General features: G+C 39.1%; 1 protein-coding gene across 6 annotated transcripts in view; it reads right to left on the bottom strand.

Moving 5' to 3' along the window:
- The window catches only part of grid2 (glutamate receptor, ionotropic, delta 2), a 591,201-nt gene that overhangs the window by 153,985 nt on the left and 417,477 nt on the right, over window positions 1–19,739 (bottom strand). For all 6 annotated transcript variants that reach the window (XR_002873852.2, XR_013658170.1, XM_078953108.1 and 3 more), the window contains 2 exons: window positions 19,332–19,493; window positions 15,549–15,668 (listed from right to left, as the gene is read on the bottom strand). Coding sequence is in view for 4 of the 6 variants with exons in the window: in XM_078953108.1 (XP_078809234.1) it covers window positions 15,549–15,668; window positions 19,332–19,493 (282 nt within the window). In the remaining 2 variants the exon portion in view is untranslated. The remainder of the gene's footprint in view (window positions 1–15,548; window positions 15,669–19,331; window positions 19,494–19,739) is intronic.

Genomic DNA, 19,739 nt, shown 5'->3' with positions numbered 1-19,739 from the left:
TGTCTTTTTTAATAAATATCCATGAAAAATTCTTCCAAAAATTGAGCTTTTTAGTCCATCTGTATTTTATGACTTAAGTTATGCATTGTTTCCAGTCTGTAAATAATTTTAAATAGTCAGAGATAAAAGCTTTAATGATTATATAAAGCTGAAAAAAGATTACCTAAAGCTATTCCATGATGATAAAGTTTGACTGATCTGAAGGTCTTGAACTAACATGTATTTTTTGAAATGTTAACATAATACACAGTGCCTTTATTTGTATAACTTCTTGCGATGCTGCATTTCTTGGTTTAAAACCAGACCAAATGTCACACCAATGATGATTCAAATTGTGAGCAAAGTGAATCCTGGTTGGCAGCACACTGAGCCTCTTAGAGCAGCTTTACACCGCGCATAAAGATCTTTGTGAGAAGCAACTTTTTTTGTTGTCATGAGACATGCACTACTTAGTTGGGATGGGTACCGAACCGAATTTCTGTGCCATGTTGCTACCAGTATCATATAAAAAAGCGGATTGCAGTGCTTTCTAGCGGGCTCAGATGAGAATGTGTGAAGCAGTGAAGCTGTGCAGCGGCTAATGCACTTAGCATCAGCCAAAATGCTATCCGGCAAGATAGCAGGTCAGAGTGATGCATGCAACGCTCTGAAAAAAGGCCAACATCGTGGCATGTGAGAAAAAGGAGCTGCAGTGCCACAATGCAGATTGTCATGTGAATAAAGCATCTTAGCCACATTAAAGCGCTCTCCTTCCCTCTGCCATCCAGCCTCATCAAACTTTAATTTTCATGGAAAGAATTGGTGTTTTTTCCCCTTTATTTTTGAAGCTCCGTTAAGGCTCTGAACCATTTAAAAATACTGGAGAAGCTACATTTAAAATAAACAGTGCTTTATTTAATCAATCATACTTATTGGTTAAGGTACATTCTTTGTCTTTTTTTTTTAATTCTGAAAGATATTTTGTTGTGTAAATCAGACACTGTTGACTGTTCCCTTTAAGAACAAATATATTTTAAGTTATCAAAATAAAAGCACTATGAATTTGCTTGGGTAAAGGCAACTTGTATATGAGATACAGTTGCAGTGCTTAACATTGTAATTAATAAATAAAATGAATTTCATCATTATATTACAATAAAGGCTTATTAATATTCAAGTAGAGTTTTTTTAATCCTATTGCTGGACGCGTATTGGGATCGTATCACCAGACTCTTGTTGATACACACCCCTGGTCTCTACCTTTCATTTCCTTGCTTCAGATCCCTTTCTTCTGCTACCATACTGTTTACAACCTAGTCACACACATTCAACCTTCCTCTCCTTCATATTTGGGGCTCAGCCAATTTTTTTTCTTCTAATCTATTAAGTCATACATTGGCAATATAGCTAAGATTACCCGTGGACTGAAAACCCCACATCGTTTCCTTGTTCCCTTTCTCTCTGCCTCACTTCATCTATCAACGTCTCTCTGTACTCATCCATCCATATATCCATCTGACCTAAGCAAAAAGCTGTGCAAGAGGAGGCTCATTTTGTTTTTATCCTCCTCACTCCCTGCATTCATCTTCCCTCTGTCTCACTATTTTCAACAGGACCATCAGCCATGTCACTTTGTTTCTTTATTTTTTTCCAACTGAAGCAGTTTTCTTACATTTCCAAACTTTTGCTGCTCATACAACGTCTCTCAGCTTTGGTGAGTATGAGGTATTTTGCAGGTTTTTTTGGCCATGTTTCCTTGCTATGATGTTGTCAAATCTTTTTTTTTAAAATATCCAGGTACATTATATACAGGTACAACTATCAGTGATTAAAAACTGTTCTTTATCAAAGTTGTCCCGAAAAAGAACCTTGTTTGTTGGGCAATATTTAGCTGTAACTGCTTTGGGCTGTATTGTTGTTGTTGTGCTGTTTCAAAAGTCTTTTGTATTAAATAAAAACTATTTCATCCATAGTATGACAATATAATGATGCATCAATAGATTGTTGGAGTATTTGACCTCCTTTTAAAGTCTCCTTAAGTACATTCCGAAGGTTGTTAGTGGTGTTGACAATCGGGTCTGAACCGAAACATCACCTCCCATTTAAATTTTATGCAAGCTAATCCTTAACCCCTTTTTTCTTCCCTTTTTCTTCAGTACCCTTATCCACCATCTCTAACATCCCGCTCTTTTCTTCTCTCCTTTTTTTATACATACAAAATACAAGCATAATGAATAGAAAAAAAGTTACAAAAGGGGTTTATACAGAAGAATAATAACCCCCTATTGTTGCAGTAAAATATGTCCAACATAAGAGGTCTTCAGCTCATATCTGTTTGCTAAGATGTTGAAAAGGGAAACTAGAAAACATGTTGCTTTTTTTATAACATTGCTGAGGTGGTTGGAGTCAATGTGCCATCCCACTGAAGACTTTACTTTTGCAATAGAGGGACTTCAGTTAATAACCCTCCATTTACATAGATCTGTGGGTAATCTGTAACACTTGAGCCAACTTGGTTGTTTATGTCATGTTTATGCCAGTTGTTTATGGCCGACGAAGTGGACATTACTAGAAATGAACGCACGCTGGGGAAGCCTGAACCATTTGATGTGAAGCGGAGAAGTGTTCCTTCCGCGTTGTCATGTGACAGCGCACCACTTAGCTGGCTGAGCTGGCACCGACCTCGACTACAGCAGGAAAGGAAAGCGATTATATTAAAGTTAAAATCCCATTATCTGTCACACACTTAGGTGTGTGAAATTTGTTTTCCGCATTTGACCCATCCCCTGGGGGAGCGGTGAGCTGCAGACACAGGCGCGCTAGGGAACCATTTGGTGGTTTAACCCCCCAATCCAAAACCTTATTGCTGAGTGTCAACCAGGGAGGCATTGGGACCCATTTTTAAAGTCTTTGGTATGACTCGGCCTGGATCTCAACTCACGACCTTTCAGTCACAGGGCGGACACTCTACCACAAGATACTGATCGTCATGACGGGTGAAACAAAGCATCAATTCAGACAGAAAGTTCACCTCTTAAATCTCTTGTTTTTGTCCAGAAGACGAAGCTAAAGTTTGTTTTAAAGAAGTCAGCGCAGTGATATAGAACATTTAAACTATGTGACCAGAACTTCTTTTTGACACGTGCATTATCACTGTTCATTATTTTTTTTAATCCTCACCCAGCAGCCAATCAGAATTGAGTGTTCACCCGGACAGTGGTATAATAGTATTTAATTTTGATAAATCCTACCGTCACATTTAGGAACATGCAAATCTCTTAAAAAACAAGAAACAATAACTCATGGAATGAATCACATCTGTCTTCAATAGTAAAAATTGTTACAGACTAAAGGTTGCAAAGTGGAACAATGAACAACTCAGGCAAAGTCAGCTTCTGACAGTACTAATGGTTTTCACAACTACAATGTTAAAATGTTTCCTTCAGGAGTGAGTGTAAGTGTGTCTGTGTGTAGCCCTAGAAATTGGTGAACTGTGCAGGGTGGACTACAGCCTTTACCCTGCAGTAGTTGGAGTAGACTCCAGCAAGCCCTTTTCCCCTGCATGATGGATGGTTGGATTGATAGATGGATGGATTGATGGTTTTTCATAAATATATGTGTCTGAGCCTACCCTCTACCCTTGATTTTCTTAAAATGTGTTATTTAAAGACATGAAAAAAAAATATTTTTTACAAGTACTTTCAAAGTACGGCTATTCAAAGGGACCTGTGGCAGTTTCGTCAACTTTAATCAATGCCCTGTGTCCACCGTGCTCTGGTCACCCTGGACAAATTTGGTAGTCTGGGCATGTATTCATTCATGACTGATACGACCTTCCAGCTAAAACAAATCCTTCACATCAGCAGGGCTACAAAGTCTGCAAATACTCAGTATTCATGAGTTCACAAGGGTGAAACCTGTTATCACAAAGCTTTCAAATAATATGTTTGTAGTGCTTCTGCCTCAGCCCCGCTACATGAAGAGGCAGGGTAAAAGATAAGTAAATCTTTAAAGGAATAATTCCTAATTTTTGCAGCATGTTTACCAACCAGCTGACAGAGCTAAATGTGGAAATAAGCATCGGTTTAATCTTCTTAAGCTTAGACGTGAGATTTGTTGACAACACACAAAATTATAGTTTTAGTACAATTTTGAGTTTTGAGCAGACAAAGCCTGCAACTTATATTTGTGCATGAATAAGTAAAGAATCATATTCAGACGGCTCACACTTTTACCGGGATTAACTCCTCTTATCCCAGAGTTAAACATCTGTAAACATTATGTCTTCATTTCTGTATTATATGCAATTTGTAAGGAGTATCTTTAACAGACCAAGTCACTCTATCAGTTTCCTTCTGCTTTGGGTGTATAGATTATACAAATATAATAATAATAAGTGTTTTTTACAAATACCTGCATTTTCATTGACTATAACATTTCACAACTTGGATTTCCGATAAAGTTTTTGCGCTTGGAGAAGGTAGTTTTTGAGGCCTATCAGTTTTAACATTTGTCACAAAACAGCACTGGAAACACTTTTTTTCAAATGAAATGAGTCACATGACCAACAACCGGATGGCAATGCACTTCTTGTTTGGAGCAGGCTGCCTTGGAGACTGCACAGTGGGCGCCACAAGAGGCCCCTAAATATCCCACAGCTCATCAAAAGTCAAGTGTGTTATGCGGAATTGCTGGATCCACAGCTCCTCTGTAGAATCACCAAACACGATTTCCCAAAAAGGCTTTATCCGTAGCCGCTCCCACATGTACTGTACATGTCATTTCATGGCCTGAATAGAACGCCAACGTCTCCTTTAGAAGATGATGATGAGCGGTAGTGCCATGGCAGAGATTTAAATGTACCGGCTGTAAATGAAAGTATTGTTCACATCCGTTGCCATGTTTTTGAATGACATAGCAAAAGTTGGTTTGTGCATTTTAGCTTAAAATGTGTCTGGACCACGCAGACTACCCGCACTTAATTATAAGAATTGCGGCTGTGGTGGAGCATGTGTCAAAGTGTCCTTGGGCAAGTCATTGAACCCCACATTGCTCCTGTTGGTTATATGCTGGCGCCAGTGTTCAGTTGCAAAGCTGCCATCAGTGTGTAAATGTGTGTGTGAATGCATGAATTGGACTGAAGTGCTTTGGGCCTGGATAGAGAAGCGCTAAATAAGTGTACGCCATTTAGTATTGTAAATCGCTTGATGAGCGCATGGCTCTAAAATTTTCTTGCACCTTTTTTCTATAGGCATGCTTTGAGTGACAGGTCTTAGCCAATACTTACAATACACAAGTGTAAGTAGGGGTGAAGTAGGTTAGATGCAGGCACGTCGTACCGAATTTTCATGTTTTCAGTACCGCAAAATCTACATACTGTGCAAGGGGGCTGTTAGTGCTTTTCAAGTGATAACCTTGTACTCTGTGCTTGCAGTCTGAATGTTGGAAATTCGTGTCATTATGTCCCTTAAGGATACACGCCTGAAGGTAACTGCAAGACATACCTGCGCTCCCTTGAAGTTGCGGTCGGACCTGTCTACGACCCTCTACACACCAAAACCCTCAGCACCTGTACAGGTCAACCGTCGTGACGAAAACATAAGCATAATTATGCTTAGAAGTCATCTTAGAACACATTTAATTTTAGAACACAACATCAATTTCATAATCTAAACATTGCACACCCATTCAGATACCTAAAAGTCTCAGTTTCTATCAGTGTCATTATTTGTTGCTTTATTTACAGATGTGGACTCCTCATTTTCTGGCTGTTGCTGTTGTTAACTTTAGGTTCTCTTATCAATTACCATAAACTGTCAACACAAAACGCCCCGCCATGTTTCACAAGCCAGTCTGCTAACACCTTCTTGACATTTAAAAAGATGTTTTTTAAAGCAGCTGCGTTGTTATTTCCCATCACAGCCACCTCTCAGTCTCAGATGCATGTCTCCAGCAAGGCTCCAGGTCCACATGACGTCTGACACCAGACACTGCAAATGAATTGCAGAACTCACTTGGATCCCGCTACTCCTTTTGAACTAAATTCTATGTCAAAAGAGGTTCTGGTGTGAGAAGCATCCCGTCTCATCCAAGCACCTACGGCATCTCTCTCGTCGGCTCTTTAAGACCAGGGTTGCAGATTAGTTGCTTGGACATCTAACACAAAGAAAGTGTTTGAGGGACTCTTTATTTTACACCCCAGCAAACAAGTAGAAAACTTTTGCATCACCAGCTTTCTTTAAAGATCTAAAGCAGATGTGATACTGAGAGAATTTTTTTTTTTCTGGTGCTTTCAGGATGACACAACATTCCCAGCAACATGACAAGCTCCCCAAAACACGTGTGGATGTCTCCACGGCGGCCTGGAGTATTGATCACCTGTCAGATAGATCACAGCTTGTGAGGCTAAGGGCCTGTGAATCTGACCAGGTGGTCAACAGCAAAGAGGGGACCTCAGGGGACTGTCCCTTCACCATTCCTCTTCAACCTGGATACCTCAGACTTTCAAGAAATCTCAGTCTTGTCATGTTCAGAAATACTCAGAGTGCTGTCGGTTTTGGGTGTGAAAGTAGTGGACAGATGATCGAGTGCAGAAGGAGTGGTGGACACTTTGTCACATGGAGAAGGATCAATAGCTTAAACTTGAATGTCAAGAGGAAAAAACAAATAGATGAGATATGCAACTGAATTCAGCAGGATCTCCATCCAAAAGGAACAGCTGGTGATGGTGAAATGCACTCTAAAGGAGATTACAAAAACAGATTTAGACCTTTTAAAGGGACTATACTATGAAAAATCCGTTTTCGGAGCTTTAAAGTGTGTTGTAATGTTCATTTCTTATGAATAAAATCATCAAAGCTGTATTTTGATCCGCTTATGCATTTCTGAGTATTCTGAGTATAAATATGTGCTTGAAGCACTAACCCCTCCCACAAAAATGAGAGGATTCTCACCAGCTGACGTAGACAAGTGGGAACAGCCCTTTCCAGGCGGAGTCTGCGGTACCAGTACCGCCCCAGGCTAACATAAACACCCACTTTCTCAGCAGAGCTAGTGGTAATTGACTAAAATGCTTTTGTTTTATCTGCACAATATGCACAGCCATCTTTGCAAAAGTTCCAACGTTGTTTGTTTTCGTGGGTTAAATGCAGACACGCTGCTGAGGCCGACTCTAGGTTGACATCGTGAAATGGGCAACACCCCCAAGGAGCGAAAGCCAGTGCCCCAGACATCTGTTGCCAGACAGCAAGTCGTCAAACCAGGTTACAGAGAAATGAAAGTACGGCATCTCTCTCTTTCTAGTTCTGCTTGGTATAACCCCGGAAAAAAAACCATGTCATAAAAAAAGGCTGATATGTGCCTGGAACATCCGCAAGAATTATGACATAATAGCAAAGCAGCCACCCACCTCTGTACAGAATATTGTCTTCAGTTAGAGAGCTCCTCAGGTTTTTCTGCAAGGCTGCATTCTACCAAAGATAATTCCCATCAACAGTAGTCAAAACCATAATGACTCTCCACTCTGAGCTAGTAACCTATCGCAATTATTGACTGACACGCACCACCGGTCCACTTCCCTCAGAGAATAATAAAACATTTTAAATGTGATTTTGGATGTTTTCACTTGGTTCCTGCTGGATTTTAATTTCACATTGACTTTAGAGGGACTTTAAGTCACAAGGTTTTCATATTGTAAAGGGTGGACGTGTGTTAGATTAAACTGATCTCAGATTGTTTTTTTTTTCCTCCTGTTGAATTTATGTTTCTTGTTGTACGGCGATAACTATCATAGATATAAATATATAGAAAAAATAATAAATAATAATTGGAAGTTTTTGTTATTTTTATTCGTAATCGGTTGTTCTGTCTCTATGAAACTTGCAATTAAAATGAGAGGAAAACAACTAAAAAAATACACATGAAAACACCCAGCAGGCGCTATTAGGTAAAATAATTGGTAATGAAAGAAGTGGAGAAGAAAAATACTGTTTTTTGTCAGCTGTTTACTTGTTAATTCTTTGTCCTTTTTGAAAATACCCTTTTACAAAAAGCTTTCTTCAACCTTTCCTCTTCTTAAATCCCCCCCCCCCCCCCCCCACACACACACACACTTTTTCTACTCTTTAACGGCATGTATTTTTAAAATGTGCCTTCTTTTTTACCTCTGAACCTTCACCTTTCCAGGTTGCTTCTGTGCAGGTTTCCAAACGCCTTAACATTCAGTTTCAGCTGTGCTTTCCCCTCATTTGACCTTCATCAAGCGAGGCTTATTAACTTGCCCTTTGCAGCTGCATGCCAGCTATCTTGTTCCGTGATCAGAGCCTGTGTGATACTGTTGTTCAATTAAATTCTGAATTCTGAAAAAACCTTATTAATCACTTCAAAACTCTTCTTGTTAGCACCAACTACCATAAAATATTATTACCAAAAACTCCTGATCTGGCTTGTGAGTATTTGTTACTGGAGCAAATGCAATCAAGAATTGTCTATCTTTCATTTCAGTTAACAGATTACTTACTTTGGCTGTACATTACTTGAATATACAGTTGACACTTGAAGTCAGAAATGGATTTAGTTCAACATTTTGACTCCCTTTTTTGCTGTAGATGGCCTTTGAACTTTGGCTGGGACTATTGGTAGAGAGCCACACACTCTCCCATCCTCCATCTGTTCACACTCTCTCCCTCAAGCTTACAGCCCCTCACGACCCCAACCTAACGTTATCGGTGAGACAAAAATGGTGAGCAATGTTGGAGCTATCCAGCCGCCCAGTTTTGAGCCAAATGCCAGCTCAGACGAGGAAAACAAAGTCGTGCACGTGGATCTATTTGTCTACAGGTGGATGCAGCAGAATGGTGTGGAGCAGGGAGCTTGTGGCTTCCCGTAGTAGCTGCTATGTCACACGCCACAAGCGATTTTCAAGAGCATTTTTGCATCTGCTGCGGATTCAAAAGTTTTGAAAAATATTAATTTGCTGTATAAATGTCCTTCATCATGAGAGGAACATGCTAAAAACAACAAACACATGATTTTCATCAGTGTGGGTATTCAAAAAAAGCTAGATTTTGACAATCATATAATAAACTTCATGGTTATAAACCAGTCTCACTACGATAACCATTCGGTTAGTGAAATTCAACATGAATTCTAGGGGTTTAAATGTCGGATTGTACACTAATCTGAGCTCTGTATAGCATTGTTGGTTTTTCCTTTCACTTTTGAATTTCTATGCTTTACAGTGAGGGGATTTAACTAGAGCTAAGTGTGTTTAAACCACATCCTCAAAAGGAGGAGCTAATTGTCTGACATAAAGAAAGAGATTAGTATTATATTTCCTTTCTGTCGCTTTTATTAATATTTTAAAAGCAGGAGTCATGGAAACCATGAGTGTTTGACCTTAAAATGCCTAATGGAGGGAATAAAATTGTAGTAGATGGGATGATGGACAACCCAGACTCAGACAGAGGAGTGAGAAGTTAAACATTTTAATTAAAAACTCAGGTGAGCAAGACGAGGACATGGCAGCAGCAGTGGAGGAGCCAACACAGAGGAATCTTTCAGTGACTGAGGACAGAGGAGATAAGGTGAGTTTATCCGAGGAGTTTGAGCTGAAGAGAAATCAGCTGTAGAGAAATCAGTCTTCCTTGAAATCGTAGGGACAAATACGAGGATCAACAGGAATATTGCTGACGGCTGCTGGCAGGCGACATGGGAAGGTAGGTAAACAGTTAATCAGAGTCAGGGGAAGTAGAGCAGGAACTTAATAATGTGTCTTAGTCCCTGCTTGACCAGGAGGCGACAAAAGTGAGTAGAAGAGACGCAAAGGAGTGGATGAAGAATCTATAGTCGGGAGTGAGTATGGAGCTTCACTTTAAAAAAGAAAAAAAATGTCTTACAGAGACTTAAGTCTCAACATGCCATAAACTTTCCAAAAAGGAGGAGAAATGGGGAAGAAGGGATCTGTGATTTATTATCCACAAGGAAATCCAAGAGCATAATCCAGGAAAAGATTCAGGTCAAATATTAATCCAAAAGATGAAACAGACGCTAGGCTGAGGCCAGACATGAGGTCAACAGAGTAAGTACTTGAAATAGATTTGCCTTAAATACAAAGGCTAATAATATGTGACATGAACGATTACAAACTGGCAACACAATAGGCTGCAACTGAGGACCACTTAGTGTGTAAAACAGGTAAATGGCGTGAGCACAATCAGTGGACAGGAAACCAGGAAGACCAAAGAAATGGTCAAATCCACTTGCTTATGTTAGTTCTTAGGCTATGTACACAGTGGGCATGTGATGTGCATTCAAGAATGCGCTGAACACGGGTTCTTCAACGCACTTTTAGCATAGGGTGTTCACACTGGACAGTTGCTATACCCAATACTAATGTGTGTACTCACAGTTGAGAGAGGCTTGGTCCAAACGGTGCAAATGTCTTGAATTGTGCTCTATTCCGACATGAAAGACTTGATGGCACAAAATGGAATGTTCTCCTACATAATCACCTTTCAAATGATCGTCACTTCTGTTTTATGAAAATGACATACAGTACATCACTACCAAATCTCAGCACCAGTTTGGTCAAAATTCAGCTACTTTAACGTTCTATGTGAGTCGCACACTTTGTATATAGAGCCTGAAAATTGGCTGACAAATGTGTGTTGCGAAGAGTGAACATGAAAGTTTTAAATGTAGAAGCCTGAAATGTGCATTTAAATAGAATTTTCATTAAAAGTGGTTGCTGGAATGCTCGTTTCTAAGCCTGGTGTGAACGTAGCAGTAGGTTTTAGGCCAATCACATTTGTCTGTTTTCTTTATGCCATTATATATACATTTTGTTTAGCCATTGACAGTGTTGTACATTAAATTAGTACTAATCCCATCATATTGTAGCTATCCTATGTCTGTTAGGTTCTATAGAATCTGCAGAATCCATAAAAAACAGAAGCACCGGTTGCAACATAAAATCTTAGTCTGTGATACCCAGACTAGGAAGCAGAATGCATGACGTGTACTCATCCCGTGATTAGACAAAGGTTTTTGATAATTATTTGATGAATTTTATTCAAAGCCATAATCAGAGTTTTACTTGGCATATGCTATATTCTATTTTCTTGTATGTGTCCCTTTGTTCAGCACTGTTTCTTGATATTAAAACACATGCTAAAATGTACACAAATGGACACACAGGTGTCACCATTAGCCTCCAGTGTCAAGAAAAGTACTAGCTGATGGAATTTAAATTGTACACCATCGCCTTTTACATGTTACTCAGAGGGAATTTTTTTTTTAAAAAAACAGGATGGATTTTATTTTGAAATATGAAGATACTGTGAAGAAAATCCATGTTTATGAGTGCAACCATTTGAATTTGGTGTTTTATAGTGTTATGACCTTGCTCTGCCGGTCAAGGAGTAGGCGGGATGCATTAGGGCAGTGTGATGGTGTGGCACCGTCAGATGACGAGGGAGGGCCACACTGTGTTTTATTATTTGTGTATTTATGTATTTTATGTTTTAAAATGACTACCTGTGGTGCCACCTGGACGATGATTGGAGAGCAACGGCCAATGGGCGTGGCTTATCGTTTAAAAGGGAGCGCCACAGGAAGTGAAATGAGGAGTGAGACGGAGGTGTCGCGTGCTGGTGCGGCGCTGCGTTGGGCAACTGTGGTGCTACATGTTTAACTGTTCTGGAATAAACACAGAACCTCCTCACCTTGGCTCCTCTGCATCCTTTCCCGGTGGGACCGCGTCACAGGTAGTTTATTCTTTCTGTTGTTTTGTTCCATCTTAGAATCCTTGTTAAGGTTTTAGCTGTTAAAGCTTTGTTAGTTTGTTTTTTTGTTTGGATTTTAGGGGTGTGCATGTTCAAGAGTTTGTTCAGATTTTACATAAAAAGGCTATGAGATCCCTACACCTCAGCGATGCATGTTGTGCTTTTGTGTCATTTTGTAAAAATGTAAAAACAAAAGTACGATTAATATTGATACATCAACTAAAAAAAAAGATTACTGACGGTCTAGGTGCAAAATAGACAACTTGCCACAACTGGTAGCTAATAGTAACATCAGAACCCAAATTCTGCTGAATCTCCAGCAGAGCTCAACCACACACATGAAAATCTTTAACCATCTTCAGAAAACCACACTGCTTCAGAATTGTATCCATCAATTCTGTGCAAATTTTAGGACCAGGGTTTCAGAATTCAGGGCTTCAGGACTGGTGTCCAACATGTTTACAAACCAATCTGCCATTAATGCTCTTTATTGGCAACACATCTGATCCAGGTGATCAGCAGCAGATAAAGGTCACGTCACACAGCTTTTTTTGGGGGGAGTTTTTCCTTACAAAGGGGGGTCTAAGGGTGGAGATGTCAGTTTAGTTAGTCTGTTTAGTTAAAGTTTAAGTATTATCCGCTTGAGTTCTATGCATTTCTGATCCTTTTTGATTGTATTTTTATCTTACAATTACGGGTAAGAAGCCCATTGAGACGAATGTTGTTGTGACTTTGGGCTAAATAAATAAAATTGAATTGAATATCAGCACTAGCCTGCTTTTCTCCGCTTCAGAATCCGCTAGAATTCTGTTAATTGCGTAAACAGTTGAAGACTTACGGCAGTCAAACAAACAACACTGCAGCTAAAGCTCTGGTGTTGAAGGGTTAATAATGATTGTGTTTTCAGGGACAAAGGAACACAAGACGGAAAGAAACGCTGAGAATAAATCAGACTGATTAGACAAAGTAAGCCATACTCTTAAAACAAAGTATTGTGTCGGATGAGTTGCAGCAGGTAAAGACGGATAAATGTAGGTTAATCAAAACGAAACACAGACCAACTGATGATTGATCTGAAGGGAGGAGAACATAAACGTTTGATGACAATTTCAGCCGTGCTTTCATTGTCATTGTGTTTGACTGATAATGATCAACAACTGTAAAAGTGTCTGCCGAACTAAATTTATAAAATAAATCCAAATGAAGCACCCTGCAACGATCAACGCCATTTTCCGCTGTGTTATCAAGTTAATTACAGCTGCTGCAGATTGCTGAAGATGTTTGTCCACAGGCAGGTGTTTATGGGCTGTAAACATCTTTTTATCTACAATCTCATGATGTGATTTAATGCCGTCCGCCTGCAGGGTGTGGGGCTTTTTTTATTTTATTTTTTATTTTTTGTGCTGTGCATTTCCAAATGACAATAGCAAAGTTTTAAAACACTAAAACATGGACGGTTGTCTCCCACCTGATGACTTCTTTGAACAAAACTTGCAGAAAAACCTTTAAAATGATAATCTAACATTAGGATATTCATAAAGGTTATTGAATGTATTGATGCCTGCAGTGTGTTGACATATGACTCATTAAAGGTGGAGGAGTTAGAACAAACTATTTTGATCAATATGTTTCAAGTACAGTATTGTCAAAGACTTTGCAACAGACACTACACAATAAAGCTGCATTGACTTGCCTGGATGCATACTTGGGATAAAATGTACATAAATTAATTTAAAAAAAAAAAACAAAAAAAAGGTTTTTGGGCATTGCCTGCAAAGTAACTATCAGACTCACAAATATAATTGAATTTCAATCACAGTGCAGTGGATGTTCAAAATATTTAGGGAGACTTCAGCGTGAATACTAGAGAACAAGTGCCTAATTCCCTCAGAAGTAATTATGCTCTCTGATTAGGGAATTGTGCCTTAATGTAATTATACCGTGCTTTAAAGATTAATTTTGTCTGTGATGGCATGCTGTGTTATGTTGGTGTCTCGCCACATTATTCATAATCACAGCCCACTGTTATCTGTAAAGAGATCCCAATGGTATGAAGGACAAACACACTGTATGGTTTGTGTATGTGTGTGTGTGTGTTTTATTTTTTTGAGTGTGTGTGCGATGTTCAAGTGTATTCACTTCACTTTTGCTCTCAGTACTTTTTATTTTCTGCATAAATGTATGTAGAAAAAGTATTTCTATTTTTTTTTTCTATTAATGCTATTTTATGAAGTACCACAACAAATCATGAGCACATTTGTGTGAAATGTCAATTTCACTTGTTTTCTATAAAAGGTGGGATTGTTCTTGTAAAAAAAGGTACCTGATTTATTTTTGCCAGCCATTCATGTCTAGGTCTATGGTTGCCAAGTTAGTAATAAAAGATTTTTTTATTTTGTCTTAAGCTGTTCCATCTACAATGTTAATCTTTATATTAGTTACATTTTTAGAAACTGGTAATCGATACAAAATTCCCAACCCAAATATATATATAAAAAAAATGAGGCTCTTCCTATTAAAAATAAAAAATAAATCCAAAGAAATTATATTCATTTTAAGCTCGCTAACTAAAAGAGATAGTAGCAAGGGTCAATGTTGGATATTTTGTAAATCCCTAAAATACTTTGTCAAACTATGCTTCAACAATAAAAATAAATAAATATGAAGCATAATAATTAAATGGATTTCTAGATTTGGCCTAAACAGAACACAGTCACAACTTCCCTTACGAGTGGATACAGAATGTCTGGAGTGTACAATAGGCAAATCTGTGTTTGTCCAGATCAGAAACAACCTGTTGAGGCGATAAGGTGAAACATTTATGTCCATTTCGTCTACTAGGATGCTGCAGGCGTCAGGTCGTAGTGATGACTTCTGCTACACGTAAGGTGTGAGTAAGGGTGAATTGTAGGGATTTTTCTTTTTTTTTGACCCCTCTGAATCCTGCGCACTGCACGTGCGTGCTCGTTGCCTTGTCTGGCTTTTAGAAATGAGAAAATTAGAGGATCGGAGCATAACTGTTGTGGGCATCCTACGAGTATCTGCGTATCACTTGTACACCCCGTGCATTTAGCATTTGTTCACAGTCAGGTAGGAGCCAGTGCGCGTACCTCACTAACGATTGGCATGCTACTTAAAGGGCACTGCGCGACTGCATCACCCATACGTTATAAGAGCATGTAACATACATTCAAACTTTACGATACACTTACCAAAAAAACTACAATGGTACGTTCTGTTATTATGAGGTGGTTGTACTGGCCTTAAGGAAGCTGCAAGACACGTCTGCACTCCTCTCACAATGCAGTTACTTCTCTCTATGACCCTCTAAAGGGCCGGACGAACCAAAAACCCTTACACACCCTCGTATGGGTGTTGCAAGCAAAGCATTTATGGTAATTATTTGAAAATTCTAGTTTATCTTTATTTATCCGTGTTTAATCAAAATTGCTAGCTGGTAACCAGACTTTGCTGGATGTGTAAGTCCAGAGTGAGACATAAGAGAAGTGACAGAACAGAGTTCTGATGTCTGTTCAAATCAAAAATCCCTTTCAAATGGCTATCTGCTAAAAAATACTCCACCCAAGAAAAAAAGTAATTTAAAGTAATATAGACAAACTTTTATTGAATTGTGCTTTTCAGATATAGTGAGTTTGTGACATGTATGTTGGTAAATGGAATGTTTTGTCAAAAATAATAACAATAGTACATATGGTAAAGAACTTATTAGCACGTTTGTTAAGGATATCACAGCTAAAGTTGCAAACAGAGTGTGTTTGAACTCACCCTGCTGACTCCCCGTCCTCTGTCCTCTCCATAGTTTGTTCCCAGGATTTCAAAGAAAATGTTGGGATTTGTTCCATTATCAGTGAACTCCAGGAAACTAGTGAGGCCACTCACTCCAAACTGCAAAGAGAAAGATTATTGGTAACTTACTTAACAAAGCTTGTTAAGGAATCCTCATATAAAGTGTTCCCAGATTATTATTTTTTTATTTTTTTTTATCACCAATGAAATGTTTTGTTCAATTCTGGATGCGTTCACATGTTAAACATTTAACATTGTTAAACAAATACACAATTGTGCGTGTGTAGACCAGTGTATATCACCAGACTAGGTCACCAGATGTGCTCACAGTAGGTCTTGTGCTTTTTGGACATATTAAGCAATTATGCATGCGCAAATTTGTGGCTTTCCCCGGCCGTTCCAAGTATGTCTACTGGACTTTTCGCAAATGTTCCACCAATGTATAACTTTTATATTGCATATACTGTGGCACATATCACTTCCAAATGTTGTAATTGATGCACGAATCACTGATAAATTGCATACAAACAATTCAATAATCATGCACGGTTCCTGTTCTACATTGATTCAAGTGTTCTTTGTGTAGATTATTTGTACTTCTTCCACATGTTTCAACGTGGTACATTCCTCATATATCTGTGAAAATGTCACACAAAGACCACAATTTTTCACACTTTTTCTCATGTATATTCATGTATGACCAATTTTTATCCGTACAATAGGTCCAAATTGTACGTCGTGGCTGTGTGACACGGCCCTAAGAAACAACTCAAATTGTTTAGGTTACTGAGGCGTATAGCTAGATATATATTAAACAAAGACAGTTTAGCTGCAGTTTAGATGTAACCTGAGATTAATGCTTCAAGAGGCAAACGTTTTATTTGCTAACATTTCGCCTCCTGACTGAATTTGTCAATGAAAGCTAGATGAAGACATCAATAAAACTCCTCATCAGCAGCTGCAAATTAGTATTTATCATTACCATAATGGCCTCACATACTAAAACAATGATTAAGCACCCAGTCAAACAAAGCCACAGAAGAACTGCTGATACTCTGGAAAAGGAAACTGATCCCAAGCTGCTAACTTTAACTCCATTACTGTTTAGGACTCCTGAACACAGTAATTAGGATTGGTTCAACAGCCAGGTTTGGCTGATGAAAGTGTTGCAAAAACCTGCCTGATCTCAAGGTGAAATACAAAGATAACTATGAAAGTCGTTGGGCAGCATTTTGTCATTAATCCTGAATTAGCATTTCACTTGGCTTCAGTGTTCAGCCAGAGATCCAGCCCAGGGGTAATATCATTGGTGACATCTGAGCAAAGGGGTCTGAGGGCTTACCAGTGATGGAAATGTCACCTCGTTCAATGTCAAGATGGAGTCTGTGTGACACTTTTTGTTGACATACAGTACAGACCAAAAGTTTAGACACACCTTCTCATTCAAAGAAATGTCTTTATTTTCATGACTATGAAAATTGTAGATTCGCACTGAAGACATCAAAACTATGAATTAACACATGTGGAATTATATACATAACAAAAAAGTGTGAAAAAACTAAAAATATGTCATATTGTACGTTCTTCATAGTAGCCACCTTTTGATTTGATTACTGCTTTGCACACTCTTGGCATTCTCCTGTCATCCATCTGTTTACACCCTCTCCAGCTATCTTACAGCCCCTTACTCCCCCAAGCTAGCATCAGTGGTGTAGATAAAATGGTAAGCCATATTGGAGCAATCCAACTGCACAGTTTTGATCCAGATGCCAGGTCAGACGAAGAAAACAAAGACGTAAATGGATCTAAAAGTGGATGCATTAAGCCTGATTTAAACTTGTCTATTTGCAGTGTGTTTCTGTTTCATAGACACAAAAATACAGAACCTTCATTAGCAGCTGATTAGCTCGGTTGGTAAAGTGAGAGGCTACCATGCAGGCAAGACCCTTAACGCTACTGCCTCCCGAGCGCAGTTCAGCTGCAGCTCACCGCTCCCCCAGGGGATGGGGGAGAAGAATGCGGAGAAGAATTTCGCCATTGAGGGATAAATAAATTATCCGAAAAAAAATAATAATTATTTATTCAGCTCACAACGTCTATGTCATGTGCGCGTCTGACGTCTGTCCTTCCGCAACGCAATGCACAAATTATGTTGCTTTTCTTTTACACCTGGTGCCCTTCCTTACAGAAACCTGTATTTAATCCGGGCTAAGGACAGCCACAGGTGTGGCTACATAGGCCTTGCCCAATCACACTCACTGGATGAAGCTCACTCGAACCCTGATTTCTTATGCAACAGTCCTGCACTTCACCAACTGAGCTATTCAGCTGCCCACAATGCAAACTTTATCTATGTCCAGTTTTGCAATGCATCAAAGCTGGAGAAAAACGAGAAACAGGTCTGGGTTTCAAACTAAAAATGTCCACACTGTAATGCACATTTACACGGTGGATACCTCTGGCATTTATTTTCGCCATAGACAACAAATGTGTAATTTTAGAAGTACAAAAACATAAGATCATTTATGACACAAAACGTAAATTTTACAAGGATGATGACATGGGGGTGGTAGGACAAACCACTCCTCAGAAAGCCAGGGGGAAGGGGGGACCGACGGGAGAGGCCACAGAGACAATGGAAACTGATGGTCACAAGAGGTACTCCCCACACAACGCAAGGGATACACACCGCAGACAAACCAGTGTACATAAGGCGTTAGAATGGAGTGCACCAGGGAGCTAGTACCCACTGAAGGTAGTTAAAAGCTTTTTCCAACATTAATTTTTTCTCTCTGCTCCTGATTCACAAGGTTGTGAATAAGGACATATTCAGAAATACAACTTTAATCTTTATTTTCTTTATATATGTTCACCATCATGAGAAAAATGCCACAAGAACATATTCCAAACAAAAATAAATATGATTTTCATTGGAGTAGGTCTTACAAATTGTACAAATAAATGTCAATATATTCTCCTTGACATTATGCAAACCCACAGACTTACATTTTCACATGGCAAAGCGTCCAGGGACAAAGTGACTCCTTGTTTACATGTTTGACCTATGGCTCAAGCCCCAAAGAGGGGGAAGCAGAGCAGCAACTGAAATTCATTTGCAAGAAGGACGTCATAATTATGATTTACTAATTAGAGGCAGGTCATTGTAAGTACTTATTGCTGTTATCTTCTCCCACAGGTTATGCTCGGCACAGTCACTCTCTCCCTTCAGCGAAATCCTTTCACCCCTGAAATTTAATTCCTGCCATCAACCACCTGACCTCCTGATGCCCTCACACTTTCTGACCAATCTCTGTCATCACACTTCCTGTTCCTTGCTCCCCAATCATCCCTTTGCCATTTCCACTTCCTTACTGACATATCATCTTGATTACTGTGAGTTTTTACAAGATCTGTGCTCCCTGTGTGCAATGTGTTAATACTTTGTGCAGTATTAAATTAACAAGTATTATTGGTGGGTAGTGTCGTTTTGTTTTGTTCTTTTGTTGTTTTACTTGGACTTTTTAAAATGTGGGTCATGTAAGGTCATATAATCAATATAGCAGAAGTGCTAAATCTGCATGCATGTCAGATTCCCAACCATCTGAAACGTTTCATCAAGACCAGTTTCTGTGTTTTGGGGTGGTTGCCTACGTGTGTGTGTGTGTATGTGTGTGTGTGTGCGCTTAGGTGGGTAAACCAGGGTTTATTTTGAAAATCTGGCAGATTTGGAGAAAAGCCTTCACCCTGCTTTGCATTCTATACCTTTTTGACAGTATCCAGCATGCTCTTGCCTCCCTGCCACGGCTTGGAGTTCTTCCGGATGCAGCTTAGGCTGGCCATGCTGTGCCACTTCCTGTCCTCCAACTTCCTGTGGAAGCTGTTTGCCAGCAGCAACACTGTATCATAGATGTAGCGGTTAGTGATCTAAAAAGAAAGAAAACAAAAAAGGTAAATAGAAAAATGCTTTGTGAGGGCCATTAAATGGGAAAGAGTGCTGGTATATAAAAAATATTATACAGTTGAGTAGTTTAATCTCCTGTAAGATTGAGTGTAAAGAGAACTCTATTACTGCAGAGTGAGAAACAATAACCAGGAGGAGGAAAAGAGGCTGCAGCTAACTGTAAAAAGTATTTACACTGACTACACATTTGTGTTCTGTATTTTAGTGAA

This window comes from Oryzias latipes, chromosome 9 (genome assembly GCF_053564925.1).
Source record: "Oryzias latipes strain Hd-rR chromosome 9, Olatipes_Hd-rR_3.1".
NCBI classification, from domain to species: domain Eukaryota; kingdom Metazoa; phylum Chordata; class Actinopteri; order Beloniformes; family Adrianichthyidae; genus Oryzias; species Oryzias latipes.
The sequence above is the reverse complement of the archived record's forward strand: the minus strand, read 5'-3'. Positions and strand labels throughout refer to the sequence as shown.